Genomic DNA, 16,232 nt, shown 5'->3' on the forward strand with positions numbered 1-16,232 from the left:
GGCACCAGGAGTTAGCTCCTTGAGTCATAAGGCCCAGTACCCCTTGGCAGGCACACCCGAACCAACAAACCCAGCCTGTGACTTAGGCAACATCCTACTAAGACACAAATGTTCCAAGGCCCAGTTGTTCATCCCGCCTGCCTCCCCAGGCCCAATCTACCCAACAGTTCTTTGTCCTTCATTTTTCTCAGGGTAATTCTGGGGTTTATGGAATTTTAATGTATGTGGGGGTGGGGTTGAAGAGATGGCTCAGTCATTAAGAGGTTGCCCTTGTTTTGTGTGTTTTGGTTGCTTTTTGTTGTTGTTGTTTTGTTTTTGTTTTTGTTTTTTTGAGACAGGATTTCTCTGTAGTTTTTTGGTGCCTGTCCTGGAACTAGCTCTTGTAGACCAGACTGGCCTCGAACTCACAGAGATCCACCTGCTTCTGCCTCCCTAGTGCTGGGATTAAAGGTGTGCGCCACCACAGCCCAGCGAGTCCTTGTTGTTTTGCAGAGGACCCTGTTTGGTTCCCAGCACTCACATGGTGGCTCACAATGATCTACAACTGCAGTTCTAGGGGATCCGGTGCCACCTTGTGGCCTCTGCAGCATCAGGCACGCATGTGGTGCATGGCACATACATGCAGGCAAAATACTTACACATAAGCTAAAAATAAATCTTTTTAAAAATGTAGAGTGTCATAAAAACAACACTAGCAAAAAAAATCATGTTAGGACTTGTTCTCAGAATAAAAATGGTATTCAGTGAAAACATATAAGCAAGCAATCTTACCAGAATGTGGGGTGCATGTCTCTCCCATTCAAGTGCCACTCAGAAGCCCCCTGGAGAGGAGACCCCCACTGGGAATGAGTAAAAACTTGGAATAAGCTGATCTCCATCCAAAGAGGGAAAGGAATGAGCTGCATTTATTGGCAAGCACCCTGTTACTTCCTGCTGTTCATAGAGTTTGTTATGCCCAAAGAGCAAGGTGAGGCACACCTGTGATTCCAGCATGGGGGAGTCTGAGACAGAACTGATTGTGAGTTTGAGGCCAGCCTGGGCTTATATATGAGACTCTGGGGTGTGTGTGTGTGTGTGTGTGTGTGTGTGTGTGTGTGTGTGAGAGAGAGAGAGAGAGAGAGAGAGAGAGAGAGAGAGAGAGAGAGAGAGAATAGGCGGGTGCAATATCTTACTTGGTAATACAGATTGCCTCTGTTGTGGCCATCTGGAACATCCTTGCTTGTGCAGAGAAAGGGAGTGAGGCTTTGGAAGGTTACACATACATCAGCTAAAATGTATCTGGTTGGTCAGAGATTAAAATGGCTAACTAGTAATGGGTCCAAACTTCATACCACTTATTCACTCAACAAGCCGAAGGTAGGGGATGTAGGACTGGTTTAGTACCCTGGTGATGTGCTAATACCTACAGGCATCATCAGACTCTATGGCTTGTGCTGAGAACTCTCTGGAAATAGAAAACCCTCTGTCACCAAAACTGAAGCCCCTTCTTCTGCCATAGGCTGGCATGGGTGCCAGAGACTGCCTCCTCTTTTCCCTTTCCCTTCTCTTCCCTTCCCTTCCCTTCCCTTCTCTATCCCTTCCCTTCCTTTCCCTATCCCTCCCTTTTCTACCCCTCAGCTGACCAGCCACGGGCCTATCTTTCTGTGCTCCAATCCAGGCATTTCCTCAGATTCAGATTACACTGAATTCTGGGGGAATCACCTGTTCCTTCTATAGTCTCTAGGAACCTGCTAGGCTTCCTTCCCTAACCCGTTTACTTTCTAAGAGGACCCACTGAGCAAAATCTGAGCCATCATCTCTCAATCCTCCAGATACAAGTGACCCTGGGGAAAAAAGCACACACTCCCTAGTCAAAGGCCCAGAAGGCCTGTGATTTCAGCACAGCCGGCTGTCCCTGTTCTTAAGTCACCTGCAAGCTGGTCCCGAGGATAGGTGGAAGTGCATGTGGCTTCTAGGGGGAGACTGGGAAAAGGATTCAGGACAAGACCAGTCTCCTGGACTTGAAGGATGTGTGTGCATATCCATAGGGGTTTTCGCCATCAGCAACAGAAGTGGGCCTGGCTAAAGCTGGAAAAGGAGTTTTCAGGTTATGGGAAAGTCAGTGGAGGTTATGGGAGAGTGCGTAGACCCACCAATCAGCTGGAAAGCAGGAGAGTTTGGGGCCTGACATCACAGCTAAATTTCTACCACAGAACACGAATTGTGAAGCATTGCATCTCTGGCCCCCGAATTCAGGTGGACATGCCATCACGGCGGCCCTAAGGATGAGTTCTTCACTGCTTCTGGGTACCACTGGCCCCATTTCATGAGTCTCATTGATTCCAGCCAAGGTCGCATACTCATGAGCCAACCAAAAGGGACTCCCAAAGATGGAACCAGGTGCCTTCTGGGTAGGGGAGGCACCACAGAAGCATGCAGCCTCCTGGTCCAGGCTGTGAGATTCATGGCTCTTTCCAGTTGCTTGTTCATGGGCAGGAAGAACCCTACTTTGTCCACTAGCAGACTTGTGATTTCCAAGGTCATTTTGGTTGTAAGTGACAGCAGACCAACTCACACTAACAAGGTATTCCTTTGTCACAGATGGAGGTCTGGGTCTTAATCCCCATTTCTATGTATCAACATATCCATTGACCTAAGGAAAGCATAAACATTGACTCTCCCATTTCTTTATTTTTTTAAATACAAGATTTATTTAGTTAGTTAGTTAGTTTGGTTGGTTTTTCAAGACAGGGTTTCCCTGTGTAGCCCTGGTTGTCCTAGAGCTAGCTCTGTAAACCAAACTTGCCTCAAACTCAGAGATTCACCTGCCTCTGCCTCCTGAGTGGTGGCATTTAAGGTGTTTACCACCACTGATCAACTAAATTTATTTATTTTTCTTTTATATACATGAGCGCTTTGCCTAAATGTACATCTATACACCATATGCAGGCTTGGGGTGCCAATGAAGGCCAGAAGAGGGTATTGGGCCCTCTTGGAGTTATGGATGGTTGTAAGCCAACATGTGGGTTCTGGGAACCAGACCAGGTCCTCTACAAGAGTGACAAGTGCTCTTAACCGCTGAGCCACCTCTCTGGTCCTCTAATTTCTTTCTTAAAACCCAACTCACATTTTATTTGCATTGTTAAGTCTTTGGGCTGGAACGCAAGTCTACCCAACTCCCTTTCAGACCTTACTAAATCTCTACCTCAGTTCTCTGCTGTTTTATGTGTAGGTTTAAACCTCTGAGGAAGGGCCAGAAAGATGACTCATGGTGCAGGGGTAAGAGAGCCTTTGGCCAAACCTGGGGACCTGAGTTGGATCCTAGGGCCCACATGTGGATGAATAGAAATGACCCCTGCAAGCTGCCCTCTGACATCTGTATGTACACACCACATTTGCACACATGCACGTGCATACACTCACACACACATGCACACACACACACACACACAAATAGATACATAGATAAGTAAATGATGAAAAAAAGTTAATTTTATTTTTCTGGAGTTAAGGAGTGCAGCTGGGTGGTCAGGCATTTGCCTGGCATGTATGAGATCCTAAATTCAGTCTCTATAATAAATCATATCCTATCCAATATGATACTAAAGTAAAAATTGTGTTTAATTTAAAAAGACTAAAGAGTTTTAAATTTTTAGTTCATATAATTTAAGGATTGGCATGTTGAATCCTGAATGTATACACAATCCAATTTTTTTGTTGTTTTTTTTTGAGAAAGGGTTTCTCTGTGTAGCTTTGGAGCCTGTCCTGGAACTTACTCTGTAGACCAGTCTGGCCTCGAACTCACAGAGATCTGCCTGTCTCCACAGTCTGATTTCATATGAATGTCTACATACTTAATGTGTTGTAAAAATAAAATAAAACCAATAATATAGAACACAGACATAATTGGCATCTAAAGCCAAAAGATTTGCTCTTTGGTTCTTTACACAAACTATACAGCCAAGGTTCATCAAGACTTTGTGGTACTATTGAATGGTTAGGACTATAAATTATCCCCTGTCTCCATTCTTCCCTTCTTCCTTTTAGTAAAGAGCCACCACTGAATATTGACAGGATACATGACCACCAGCTACAGTTTCAGCCTCCCTTGCAGCTACGTGAGGGCCCAATGCCTAACCCGTGGCCCAATTCATGTGAAAAAAAAAGTTATGTGTGTAACTTGCACTTCACATCCTTGAAACGGAAGCTGTCAGAGCTCATACAGCTTCTGCATCTTCTTCCTACAAATCTGGAGAAGACAAAGTACTGGGAAGCCAGGGTTGATCCTGTAAATGATGACAATAGCTAAAGGGAGCCACAAGATAGATGGGCAATGTCATGGACAGAGCCGTCCATCTACCTAGAACCATTTGCCTAGCTCTGAGAGGGGAAATCTTTATGTGTGTGAGAGCCACTGCTGTAGGTGGTCTGGCCTGATGACTGACAGGTGGATAGATAGACAAGTGGTTGGCGATTAGATAACAGAAAAGAGAACTCCAGCACCCCAAGGTCCTCTGTTCCTCTCTCTGAGTGTTTGTGTGCCAGCTTCCTTTCCCCGTTGTAAGATGGATCTCTATGCATGCAGGTAACATGGATTCACCTCTGCATCTCTAAATCCCTACTATCCGTTGGAAAAAGAGCTTGTCCTTGTAGTTCCAACTCAGAAACCGCAGAGAAGAGGGCTAGGGAAGTGTCTCAGTGGTTAGAGCCCGGGATGTTCTTCTAGAGGACTTGGTTCAAAGTCTAGCACTCATATATGGTATCTCCCACCCTCTGTTACTCCAGTCCAATACCCTCTTCAGCCTCAAGGACAACAGGTGTGCACATGGTAAGCATGTACGTGCACCAAGTATGCACATACATACATGCAGACAGAACACTCACACCTTAAAGAGGTAAAAATAAATTATAAAAGTTTTTTTAATCACAGATAGGGCTCTATGAGTGATCCACTTTCTTACCTGTATCATAAGTTCCCAAGGAGACGGGGGAAGGTTGTTGCCATTCCGAAGGCAACAGCTGGAGGTGTTCTTAGATGATGTAAGAGGCTGAGATATATACCATGGGCAATTGGTGGGTGGAGGTCAGGCATTCTGACAATTGTTCTGTACTGCTCGAACAACCCTCTATGACAAAGAACCAGATAACCAGAGCGCCAAGGCTGACCGCTTGTTTGGAACAATCCTCCGAACTCCCCAGGAGCTATGTGGAATGTGGTCACCTGTCGTCTCCTGGTCTAAGCTACCACTGTTCCTCCTTGGATGCTGCTAGGATTTCAAATGTTGTTACATCTGTGGCCTGGGAGTCCCTCCACACAGCTGCCCGAGTCGGAGCATGTTCCTCCTCTGCCCGGAATTCTGGTGCGTTTACCATTTTACTCAGAGAAAATGCATCTCGGTGTTCACCTGCCAGGCCCCATCTTGGGTCTCGATTCTTCTCAGCCACATGTCTGTCTCCTTTTTCTATTCTTTTCAAAATTGATTTATTTATATTTGTTTGTTTGTTTATTTTACGTGCCTGCATGTATGTCTGTATACCACGTGCATTCCTGGCCTGGTGTCCGTGGAGGCCCGAAGAGGATATTGGGTCCCCTGCAGCTGGAGATGCAGACGGTTCTGAGCTGCCATGTGGGATCCAAACCAGGTCCTGGAAGAGCAGCCAGTACTCTTAACCTCTGAGCCCTCTCTCCGGCCCTTCGTTTAAAAAAAAAAAATATTTTACGTGCATGAATGTTTGCCTACATATGTGTATGCATACTCCATGCATGCCTGGTGCCCACAGAGGCCAGAAGAAGGCTTCTGATCCCCTGGGACTGGAGTTACCAGTAGCTGTCAGTCATTGTGCGAATGCTGGGAACGGAACTCAAGTCCCCTGCAGGAGCAGCCAGCCCTCTTCACTGCTGAGCTGTCTCTCTAGCCCGCGTCACAGTCTTAAAACTTTTTTTTTGTTTGTTTGTTTTTTGGATCTGTTTGGGTTTTTTTGTTTGTTTGTTTGTTTGTTTTTTCGAGACAGGGTTTCTCTGTAGTTTTGGAGCTTGTCCTGGAACTAGCTCTTGTAGACCAAGCTGCTTTTAAATTCACAGTGATCTGCCTGCCTCTGCCTTCTGGAGTGCTGGGATTAAAGGCGTGCGCCACCACCGTCCAGATAAGACTTATGTATTATGTATGTCTGTTTGCCCTGTGTGTGCAGGGACCCATGGAGGCCAGAAGAGGGCATCAGATCCCCAGGAACGGGACTTACAGATGGTTGCTATGTGGGTGCTGGTGGACAAACCCAGGTCTTCTGGAAGATTAGCAATCCCTCCTAACTGCTGCTGAACCATCTCTCCACCCCCTCTTTTTGCTATCCTTTCTTTCTTTTTTTAGGATTGCTATTCTTAGAACATACCAAGCATGTTCCTGCCTCCAAGTCAGTGCACTGGCTGCTCCTAGTCCTCATGTGGGCTCACGTCCTCACTTCTCTCAGGTCTCTGCCCAGACGACACCTTAGCATCAAGGCCTTTCCTTTACGAGAGGTGCCCCTGCCTATAGAACCACCCACTCTCTCCTGTATTATATCCCCCCAAATTATCCCTACCCAAATGACTGCACATTTATTTTGTTGTTGTTTCTTTTTTTTCTTTTTTTAAATATATTTTTAAAACTTATTTATTTATTTATTATGTATACAATATTCTGTCTGTGTGTATGCCTACAGGCCAGAAGAGGGCATCAGATCTCATTTCAGATGGTTGTGAGCCACCATGTGGTTGCTGGGAATTGAACTCAGGACCTTTGGAAGAGCAGGCAATGCTCTTAACCACTGAGCCATCTCTCCAGTCCCCTGTTGTTTCATTTTTTGATTTTTTGAGGCAGGTCTTATCATGCATTCCAGTCTGTACTTGAGTTTGCTATATAGGCTGGCCTTGAACCCTCGATCCTCCTGCCTCAGCTTCCCGGCTACTAAAATTACAGGCGTGTGCCAGCACTCCTAACCAGATTTATTTGCTCATCTACCCACCCATCACCTAGTAACATGGAAGTAGCTGCTAGAGTTCAGGCAGAGGTATCTTTGTTTGTTGCTGTATTCTCAGCCCCATGATAATGCCAGGTACATAGTAGAGGCTACAGAAATCTTTGTTGAGTCAGGCAGTGGTGGTGCACACCTTTAATCACAACACTGGGGAGGCAGAGGCAGGTGGATCTCTGTGAGTTTAAAGCCAGCCTGGTCGACAGAGGGAGTTCCAGGGCAGCCAAGGTTATGCAAAGAAACTCTATCTCAAGAAACAAAACAGCAGCAGCAACAACGAAAGAAATCTTTGTTGAATGAATGCGTTGCTGTGCCCAGGGGATGAGACTGTTCTAGAAGAATCACACGATTGGAGCAGGGATGGAACAGATTCTCTGGTGTGTAGACAGGGCTGCCGGGTGAGAGCTGGGGCTCACCCAGGCTGTACCTGTGTGTTCTGAGGGTCTGGTGTTTTTCCACATATTATTCTTTTGTTCCTCACGAAACATCTACCCCAGAGGGTAGATATTGTCCTTCCCATTTGACAGCTGAGAAACGAAGGCACAGAGAGACCAGGGAGTGTATGCCACCCCTCAAAGGGCTTTAGGGTGAATCTCCCATCTTTGGTCTCTATTGCTGGATCTCTCTCATGCTCATTCATCCTTCAGTGTTCATTGATCTCTAAGTCCCTAGTTCTGCACTTCTCCCACCCCCCACACACACACAGAAGGAAGGAGTCAGTGGGTGCCAGAACCCAGTCCCTCTCTTTCCTGCTCCCTCTGCTCAGGCCTCGCAGCAGTACAGAGGCACTTGGTTGTTGGAAGGAAGAGTTAACAAGGAGTGTTTGTAGCAGCTGCTGTCTCCAAGGAGAGGAAGGAAAGCAGAGCAGCGAGGCCACAGCCTAGATGCTGTTCCAGGCTCCCTGGCCGGCGACAGTCGCGAGCTGGAAGCAGCAGATGACTTGTCTGGCCCTAACAGAGGGGTGTTCTCACCTCCACCAGTCTTGGGAAGCGCCGAACTGAGAGGACTGGGCAACTTGTCGCTTGCAGGGCCACCAAAGGGAAACTTCAGGCAGGGACTGAGGAATGTGGGCATTGGGGGTTGGGCCTGGCCCAGAGGCTGAAGCCAGCAGCAAGCTGCAGAGCCAGAAGCCCTGGGCTCTCGGAGGGGAGAAGGGGACCAATTGAACCAAGGAGAAGTGGGCCAGGACCTTGACCTAGCAGGTGGTAGGAGGAGAGAGAGAGAGAGAGAGAGAGAGAGAGAGAGAGAGAGAGAGAGAGCAGTAGAGGACAGGAGGCTCCTACTTCCTCCTGAAGTTCTGCTCCAGCCATGTCTCAGCATAGGGGACACAGGAGGAGACCCAGGACCCCAAGGCCTCCTGTGCGCAGCATCCGGCCCTTCAAGTCCAGCGAACAGTACCTGGAGGCCATGAAGGAAGACCTGGCCGAGTGGCTTCGGGATCTGTATGGGCTGGACATCGATGCAGCCAACTTCCTGCAGGTGCTGGAGACTGGCCTGGTGCTATGCCGGCATGCCAACACTGTCACAGAGGCTGCTCTGGCCTTCCTGGCTGAGGCACCTGACCGAGCTCCAAAGATTCCCATGCCCCAGGCTGGGGTTTTCTGCAACGGGGCTGCTCAGCCAGGTACCTTCCAGGCCAGGGACAACATCTCCAACTTCATCCACTGGTGTCGCAAGGAGATGGGCATCCAAGGTAACACATCCATCTCAGACCTTCTCTTGTGGGGGCATGCATTACGTGGAGGCTCAAGCTAAGCTAGATCTTAGGGAGGGGGTCAGAAGTTGAGGTATTCTTCTAGATTTTTCCATGAGGTAGCCACATTTTTGTGTATCGATTTCTTCTCCTCATAGCCCATCCTTATAAACACACACTGACGATCAACAAACATCTGTTAATGATTCAATCCATGAAGGGACACGAACCACCCTTTCGGTTTCCAGCACATGCTGGCTACCAAGGACTGAGACTAGAGTCCAATGCCCAGGAATGCATGGCCTAGGAAGGCAGACTGCTGGATAGATTCAGAAGGTACAGCCCAAGGGGATGTGTGCTCCAGTCAAGTGTATAGTATAGGCTCCAGAATAGGAATGTGCAGAATGGAACAGTTGCAGGCACCAGCAAGGGCAACAAGAGGGAAGAGATTTGGGGGTAAGAAGAGAAGTTTGGGGAAGTGAATTAACTAGGCAGTGGGGAACCAATGGCAAAGCCCAAGAAGGGCAGATAACTGGGAAAAAACGGCCAGTAAACCCGAGGAATTAAAGCTGTGATTCTCAACCTTCCTCATGCTGCGAGCCTTTAATACAGTTGTCACACACACACACACACACACACACACACACACACACACACCATAAAATTATTTCACAGCTGCTTCACGACTGTAATCTTGCTACTGTTATGAACTATAACATGAATGTCAGATGTGCGACTCCAGTGGGATTGCGACCCATAGGTTGAGAACCACTGGACTAAAGAATGAGATAACTGGGGATGGGGGAGTACCCTGCAGGGAAGGACACGGTCCTGCAGGGATCCATAGGGCTCCGGGAGTGACAGCTGTTTGCCTTGAACCCAGGAATGGGATTAGGTGTGATTGCATAACCCTCCAGACCCAAGGTAACTGGGGTGGGACAGGGAAAGGGTCAGGTTTGAACTCCTGGCCGGTAGAGAGGAGGAAGGGGCTGGGTCAAAGGTTAATCAAAGCTAATGATCTGCCTGAAGATGGAGCTTATGTCTCATTCCCAGCCCCAAACCCTCAAACAGCTGCTGCTTTCTGTTGAGATAGGCTAGACCCCCATTTCTCAGAAAACCAAAACTGGGACTCTGGAGCCAGCTGGAGGTCGTATAGCCTTTGAGAGAATCTGGGACTGAGCCTTGTAGGGTGAGGTACACAGAGCCTACAGTTAAGCCAGCCTGGTTTTCTGGAGCTGAATTTGGGGAGTCTGAAGGATGGGTAGGAATGCTTCCTGCTCCTAGGATCTTCTTGGTGGCTAAGTGGATCAGAGGAGAGCTGGACAGAGAAAACCCCCTTCCCTGCCCTAGGATCAGCCAGGCTCCAAATACTTTTGCCCATGCACCAGCCTCTGCAGTTAGCCTGACGGCCTTGTGTGGTCTTCTTCCAGCCTCCTCCTCCACCCGAGACGCTGAAACCCGAACCACCCTCCTGTGTCTGCTACCTCAGCCTAGGGATGGTCTCTAGGGGGGACTTAAGCCAGGCGTGTCCCCTTCTCTCCTTTTCCTACATCAGAGGTGCTGATGTTCGAGACAGAGGACCTGGTGTTGCGCAAGAACGTGAAGAGCGTGTTGTTGTGTCTGCTGGAGCTAGGTCGCCGCGCCTGGCGTTTCGGTGTGGCAGCACCAGCCCTGGTGCATCTGGAAGAGGAGATCGATGAGGAACTGAGGCGTGAGCTGGCCCTGCCCTCGCCGGATCCGCCACCACCCGCACCCCCTGCCCGCAGGCCTTGCCACTTCCACAACCTGGACCAGATGGTGAGGAGCCCGGCCACGCCCTCAGGCCCAGGCTGTGCCCCGCCCTCCTCTTCCCAGTCCTCACTGCCCTGCTCCACTCCGAGCCCCTACCCTCACCGCTTACCGCCTTTGCCCCAGCCCATCACTGCACACTTCTTATTTAGCCCTGTAGGCTAGGTGCCAAGGACATGGCATCCTCGTTACCCACCTTGTGGCTTTAGACCAATCATTTAACCTTTTTGACCCTCCGTCCAGGGCCATGTAGTGGACTGAGGCACAGGAGCCATTTTCTGTGACCGCTGTGAGAATTAAGCCCTACAAGAAGGGCGTGGGGGCGGTTTCCAGAGGGGAATCCCGTCACAGGTGGAGGCTCTTCCCTGAGGCTAGCCCCATTCCCGCCACTGGGAAAAATGGGGCTCCCCCTTTTTCTTTCATTTTTCTCTCCTACTCTTTCCCTTCTCTTGCTTTTCATTTCTCTTTCCCTTCCCTTGCTATGTTGTCAAACGTGGTCTCCAGGTCATGAGCCCAAGCAATCCTTCGGGAAGGTTTCTTAGCTGAAGACCTGTGACGCAATGGACATGGGAATCTGCCCCGTGCTGGTCAGAGAGCACAGTCCACTGTATCCCACTGACAGAGGGGAAGGGGACCACAGAGGTGGCTCCTATGGACTCTTTAAAGCCTTTCTCCCTTTCCTTGCCTCTCAGCCCCCAGGTCTGACCCCAGCACCAGCCGGGGAAAGGAAGGGACTGTGTGGAGTCGGATAGACACCCCGTTTAGCTTGACCCAGTATGTGAACGGACTTGGGTGCTCAGGCAGAGTAGAAGGTTGAGTCTCTGCCATGGCCCACAGGTGCAGAACCTCGTGAGTCATTGCACATGCCCAGTGCAATTCTCCATGGTCAAGATATCTGAAGGGAAGTACCGAGTAGGGGACTCCGACACTCTCATCTTCATCAGGGTAAGTTGGTCCTAAGGTGGAGGGACCTCCAGCACCAGCCAAATGGGGTTTCCTTCCAGGGAGCCTTGCCTGAGCCTGAGGGCAAGAACGGGAAGCCACCCACCATTCACCCCGTGTCACCAGACCTTGAGGCTCTACTCTACCTTGGAAATTTCCAGGAGATTCTAGGCAAAGTGGGCAAGCCTATCCCATCCTCCCACAAATGTAGCTGGAACCACCACCCTCCACCGCCTCCGTCAGAACTGAGTCTACAGGATGCCCCAGGCAGAAAGGGGGTCTATAAAAAGGTGCCCCCACTTTCATATTCCACAGGACAGGACAGAGAGTGAGGGACCTGAGAGCCTGGGTTTGTGTTCAGTGTATGACCCCAGCCATGTGGATCCCAAAGTACACCACTCAGAACCTGGAGCTGTCCATTCTGTAGAGCAAGCAGTGGTACAGGTCTGGGATGGACTTCCCACTAGCTCTCCCCCATGCCTGACTTCACCTCCCCAGAGACGGTTTGTGCTCAGGGATGTGGTCAGCAGTTGGGCATAGCCAAGGCCTTTCCACGGGCACAAAATATACCTGGGAGCAGAGCCAGCAACCTGAGCCCCTCAGATCCTGAGACAATAGTCTTGTAATGTGGGTATAGGCCAGAGATTTGTGGTTCCACTTTGGAACTGTGGAAATTAAAGACTGGAAAGACTATGGAACTTGTCTCATTACAGAGTTGGGTAGAACTCCCACCGTCTCTGTCACCCATCACAGAGGCATGATGGTCCCATATCAATTGCAAGTAACGACAAGTGCAAACCCCTGTGTAACAAAGAGTGTCCCCAGTTGTGGGTGCACAACTTGCTGTTTCTCACCCTTGGCACGTGATGTCTGTCATGGGTAAGACTGAACAGAAAATTATCCTGTCTCCAATCCCAAATGTGATTAAAGAAGTATACGGGAATAGGGGAAGTCCTTCCCTCCGTTCTCAGTCTCACCTTTGCTCCCTCAGATCCTCCGGAGCCACGTGATGGTGCGTGTTGGGGGCGGCTGGGACACGCTGGGCCATTATCTGGACAAACATGACCCCTGTCGGTGTACGTCCCTCTGTGAGTTCCCCAAGAGGTTTCGTCTATGGGGCTAGTTAGAGAGACATAGCTCCTGGTTGGGAGGCTACCTATGGGAGGGCAAATAGGCCTGATCTCTAAGGGCTCCAGCTGTGAGGGAACTGTGGGTGAAGACAGAGGGGCGGTCGTGGCGCAATACTATAAATAACCACAAGGTGGCGCAAAAGACACGCAGAAACAGCGTTGGCCGAGATGGTCTCTACATCTCGGTGGAGAACAGGTCTGGCCTGGAATCCACACTGGTAGCCCTTCTGACTTGGTTTTCTGTCTTTCCCTAATCCTCTTCAGTATGCCAAGGAACCCCGAATGAGCACACAATTTGAATTAAAGTTGCAGATCGGCAATACAACATAACTTTCAGCAAATCCCAATGTTGGGCTCCCTGACCAGATTGTGTCCCCTGAGCCCCTTTGTAGAAGCTGGGACTGCCACTGTAGGCTCTGGTACCTATAAGAAGGAATAAGAAGAATTTGAGAGCATGGGGAGGAAGAACAATGAGTTTGATAAATAGGAATTGAATCTTTCTTCTGCTTTCTCTGGGGGCCTTTGGGAGTAGCTCACAAACCAGGCAGCTTCCTGAAGCCCCCAGGGCCACCAGTGCAGCATGAAGTGAAGGTGCAGGATGGGCCTTCACAGCCCCAGCCTACAATGACCATCAGCCGCTCACAGAGCCCACTGCCTCCGGTGGACTGGAGGACCTACACCTCTTCCAGCCGAAGGCTGAGGCCGCCCACTCCCTCTTCTCCCCAAGCCCATGGTGAACGAGGATCAGAAGCCAGGATCATCGGAGAGACAGCCCCATTACTAAGGTATAAGAGAGGGATATGTAAGGGTCTCCTCCATATTCTCAGTGACTCATCATTGATAAAGGGAACAATGTCCTACCACAACAAAACTTCCCATGTACCGGGTACGGTGGCATATACCTGCAGTCCTAACATTCAGGCAGCCAAGACAGGAAGATTGGGAATTTTGGTCTTTCCTGGGCCACTTTGGAAGGCCATATCACAAAACCAAATTTAAAAGAGAAGGGTTATATAGCCCAATGGGACAATGTTCCCCTGGTATGTACAAGACCCTGGACTCCACAGCCCAGGGCCACAGAACAAGACAAAGCTTCAGGTGTTTGTGATCAAAACCAGGACTTAAGAATCATCTTGTTGCTCCAAATATCTACCCATTTTATAGCCAAGGAGGCTGAGGCCCAGAAAAGGAATGGCCATATTTAATGTCCTTCCAAATATGAGTGAGATCTTCCAAAGTGAGATGGAGATCGGCCCCAAATATGGATAGGCTCCGATCATCAACCTTCAGGGCTGGAGTCTTCCCTTGAATGGAGTCACCTTCTATCTGCCACATGGGAACAAGGGAGGACAGGCAGGAAGAGCGGCTGCGTAGGGCCCTCTTGGTTCACCCTAGGGAGAACACTGGTTCTCTAGTACCCCATAGGATACCCATGGGCAATGCCTCTGGTAGGCCTAGGTTTCTCTTTCCAGCCTGGTTTTCTCCTTTGCAGGTCCCAAGAGAGGCCAACGACCCCATCTCAGAGGATGTTGTCACCTGGTTCCCAACTCTCATCTACCTGTAGGAGCCCAGACCTACGAAGGACCCTGTCAGGAAAGAGAGAGAATAGAGGCCTCAGTGAAATGCCCAGAGGAAGGACTCCCACATCTTGGGATCACAAGGATATAGACAGACAAGGAACCCATACCAAAGCCCTCACCCCGCAGAGGCTCCAAATCCCTGAGGCCACCAGTAAAGGAACATCAACAAGAGGTCCATCTCCCCCACCTCGTTCCTCCAGCCTAGTCAACCCTCACGGCATCTGGCTCCTGAATCAGGGTGCTTCCCCACAGCTCGGTGAACCTGTGTCTATGCAATCCCCAACCCCTAGCAAAGGGTTCACCAAGATTCCCATCCGACTTTCCTCTGCCCGGCCCCCAACACCCAGAAGCTTTTTGGGTATTGAAAGTAGAGGTTCCATGGAGAGAGGATCCAGCCCATCAAGGGCTCCCACAGGGAACCTGGATAGAGCCACACATGGGCATCACTCCGCTGAAGCGAGCCATGGGGACCACCAGATGGACATTCGGATGGCTTTGGAGATTGAGGATCCCAGGAGCCTAGACACACAGAAGTGGAAGGGGGAGCCCGTGTCTCTGCCCCTGAGCAGGACCAGAAAGCAAGCCCTCTACCATAGCCTTGACGAGGAGATTGTGGCCAACATGAAACAGCTGAAGGTGGGGCCTGCCTGTGATCGGGATGCAAAGTCTCAAGCCATCCCTCGAAGTGGAGTCTATGTTCCCAGCCTGGGTGGGAAGTGGCCTGAATCTGGGGGGCCTTATGACAAAGTTATCCAAGAACTGGTTCAGGGGCCCCCACCCCTCCTTAAAGTGGATCTGAAAGCCTGGAGAGTAGACTCTGAAGCCTCGCCTAAGCCAGCTGTGGGCCCAAGAAGTCCCGAAGAGAAGCTAGGATCCGGAGGGAGAGGACCAAGGATAAAGGCAAGCCTGGCTGTCAGGAGTACCCCAGTGAGGACTGTGCCACCCACAAGAGGGAAGGACTGCTCCACCTGGACTGGGCCCGCCACCCCGGAGGCTCCCACACGTTCATGCTCAGACCCCAGTTCTGACAAAGCTGGGGTATGTCTGGGCAAGGGCAAAAGAACCCTCCGGAAGCCTCAGAAAATCCCATCCATTTACAAGCTGAAGCTGAGACCTAGAATCAGGCCACGCAGAGACCACAGGCCTGAGAAAAGACCTTCCAGAATTCCCAAGCCACTGGCCTACCTCTGCCTGGGTCCAGCCAGGACAGCTCCTGGAAGCAGGCTATTGAAAGCTACACTGGGTAGCAAGGGAGGGGGCACCTGCCCGGTGGAGCGAGCAGGTGATAAGAAGGAGGAAGAGGAAAAGAAAGAAGCCGGCATCTCATTGGAGAACAGCTCTCAGGCTTCAGAGGGCCAGGCACCCCTGCAGCTTGATGGAACCCCACTTCCACCTGAGGAGGAATCCTGGGTCTGAAGAGTCTATAGACGGGGAGGACCACAGCAAACGTATACAGTACAATGTATGTGTGAGGAAGGATGGTCCCTCACTCTTCACAAGGGCTTCCACTGCAAGCCAGCATCAGGCCAGCGGCAGTGGGGAGCACCCATATCTTTTTGTTGCCCCCAAGAACAGTTCCTTGGCCTCTGGACATTTCCCCAGCTGTAAGTTATTAAACACACGTGGGTCTGTCCTTGAGTCTCAGCTTTTTGGGGGGTTCTTTCCCTAAGGCTGAGGAAGGGTAGTGAGTTGCCGCTTCAAACGTTGTCTCTGCTGGAGGAGATGGGGACAAGGTGGAGGGAGCGGTCAGCGAGGCGAGGCTTCTATCAGGTCCTGATGGTCAGGACCGCGGACAGCGACAAAGGGAGCCCCGCACAGGCTCCTGAAGGCCACCCTTGACTTTAAAGATTTGCCCCTGGTCCTGAGAACAGGGATCACTCAGGGAGAAGAGAGCTGATTGGTGACAGCCATCACACTTCTGTGTCTAGGAAGCTATGTTCGGAGGCCCTAAATTTGACCCCTGCCTGGGAGGAAGACGCAGAAACAGGATTGAGTCTTCCAGGCAGTTGATGGTTCCCTCTGTGTGACTGCCATTATCCAGTACCTTTTCCCCTTTGATCCCTGGGTTGACCTGGACGCTGGGGTGGGGACTCTGTCCACACAGCGCACGCG

At 50.3% G+C, this 16,232-nt stretch overlaps 1 protein-coding gene across 1 annotated transcript; it reads left to right on the top strand.

Moving 5' to 3' along the window:
• Nucleotides 1-7,845: 7,845 nt before the first annotated feature.
• On the top strand, nucleotides 7,846-15,753 carry Gas2l2 (growth arrest specific 2 like 2). The gene is made up of 6 exons (XM_048437811.3): nucleotides 7,846-8,680; nucleotides 10,236-10,477; nucleotides 11,306-11,413; nucleotides 12,402-12,498; nucleotides 13,073-13,325; nucleotides 14,033-15,753. Exons 1-6 carry the CDS (start codon nucleotides 8,296-8,298, stop codon nucleotides 15,534-15,536), a joined length of 2,589 nt encoding a protein of 862 aa, XP_048293768.3. The 5' UTR covers nucleotides 7,846-8,295; the 3' UTR covers nucleotides 15,537-15,753.
• The last annotated feature ends 479 nt before the right edge of the window (nucleotides 15,754-16,232 follow it).

The sequence above is a fragment of the Myodes glareolus genome, chromosome 9 (genome assembly GCF_982192425.1).
Source record: "Myodes glareolus chromosome 9, mMyoGla1.1, whole genome shotgun sequence".
Classification (NCBI taxonomy): Eukaryota; Metazoa; Chordata; class Mammalia; order Rodentia; family Cricetidae; genus Myodes; species Myodes glareolus.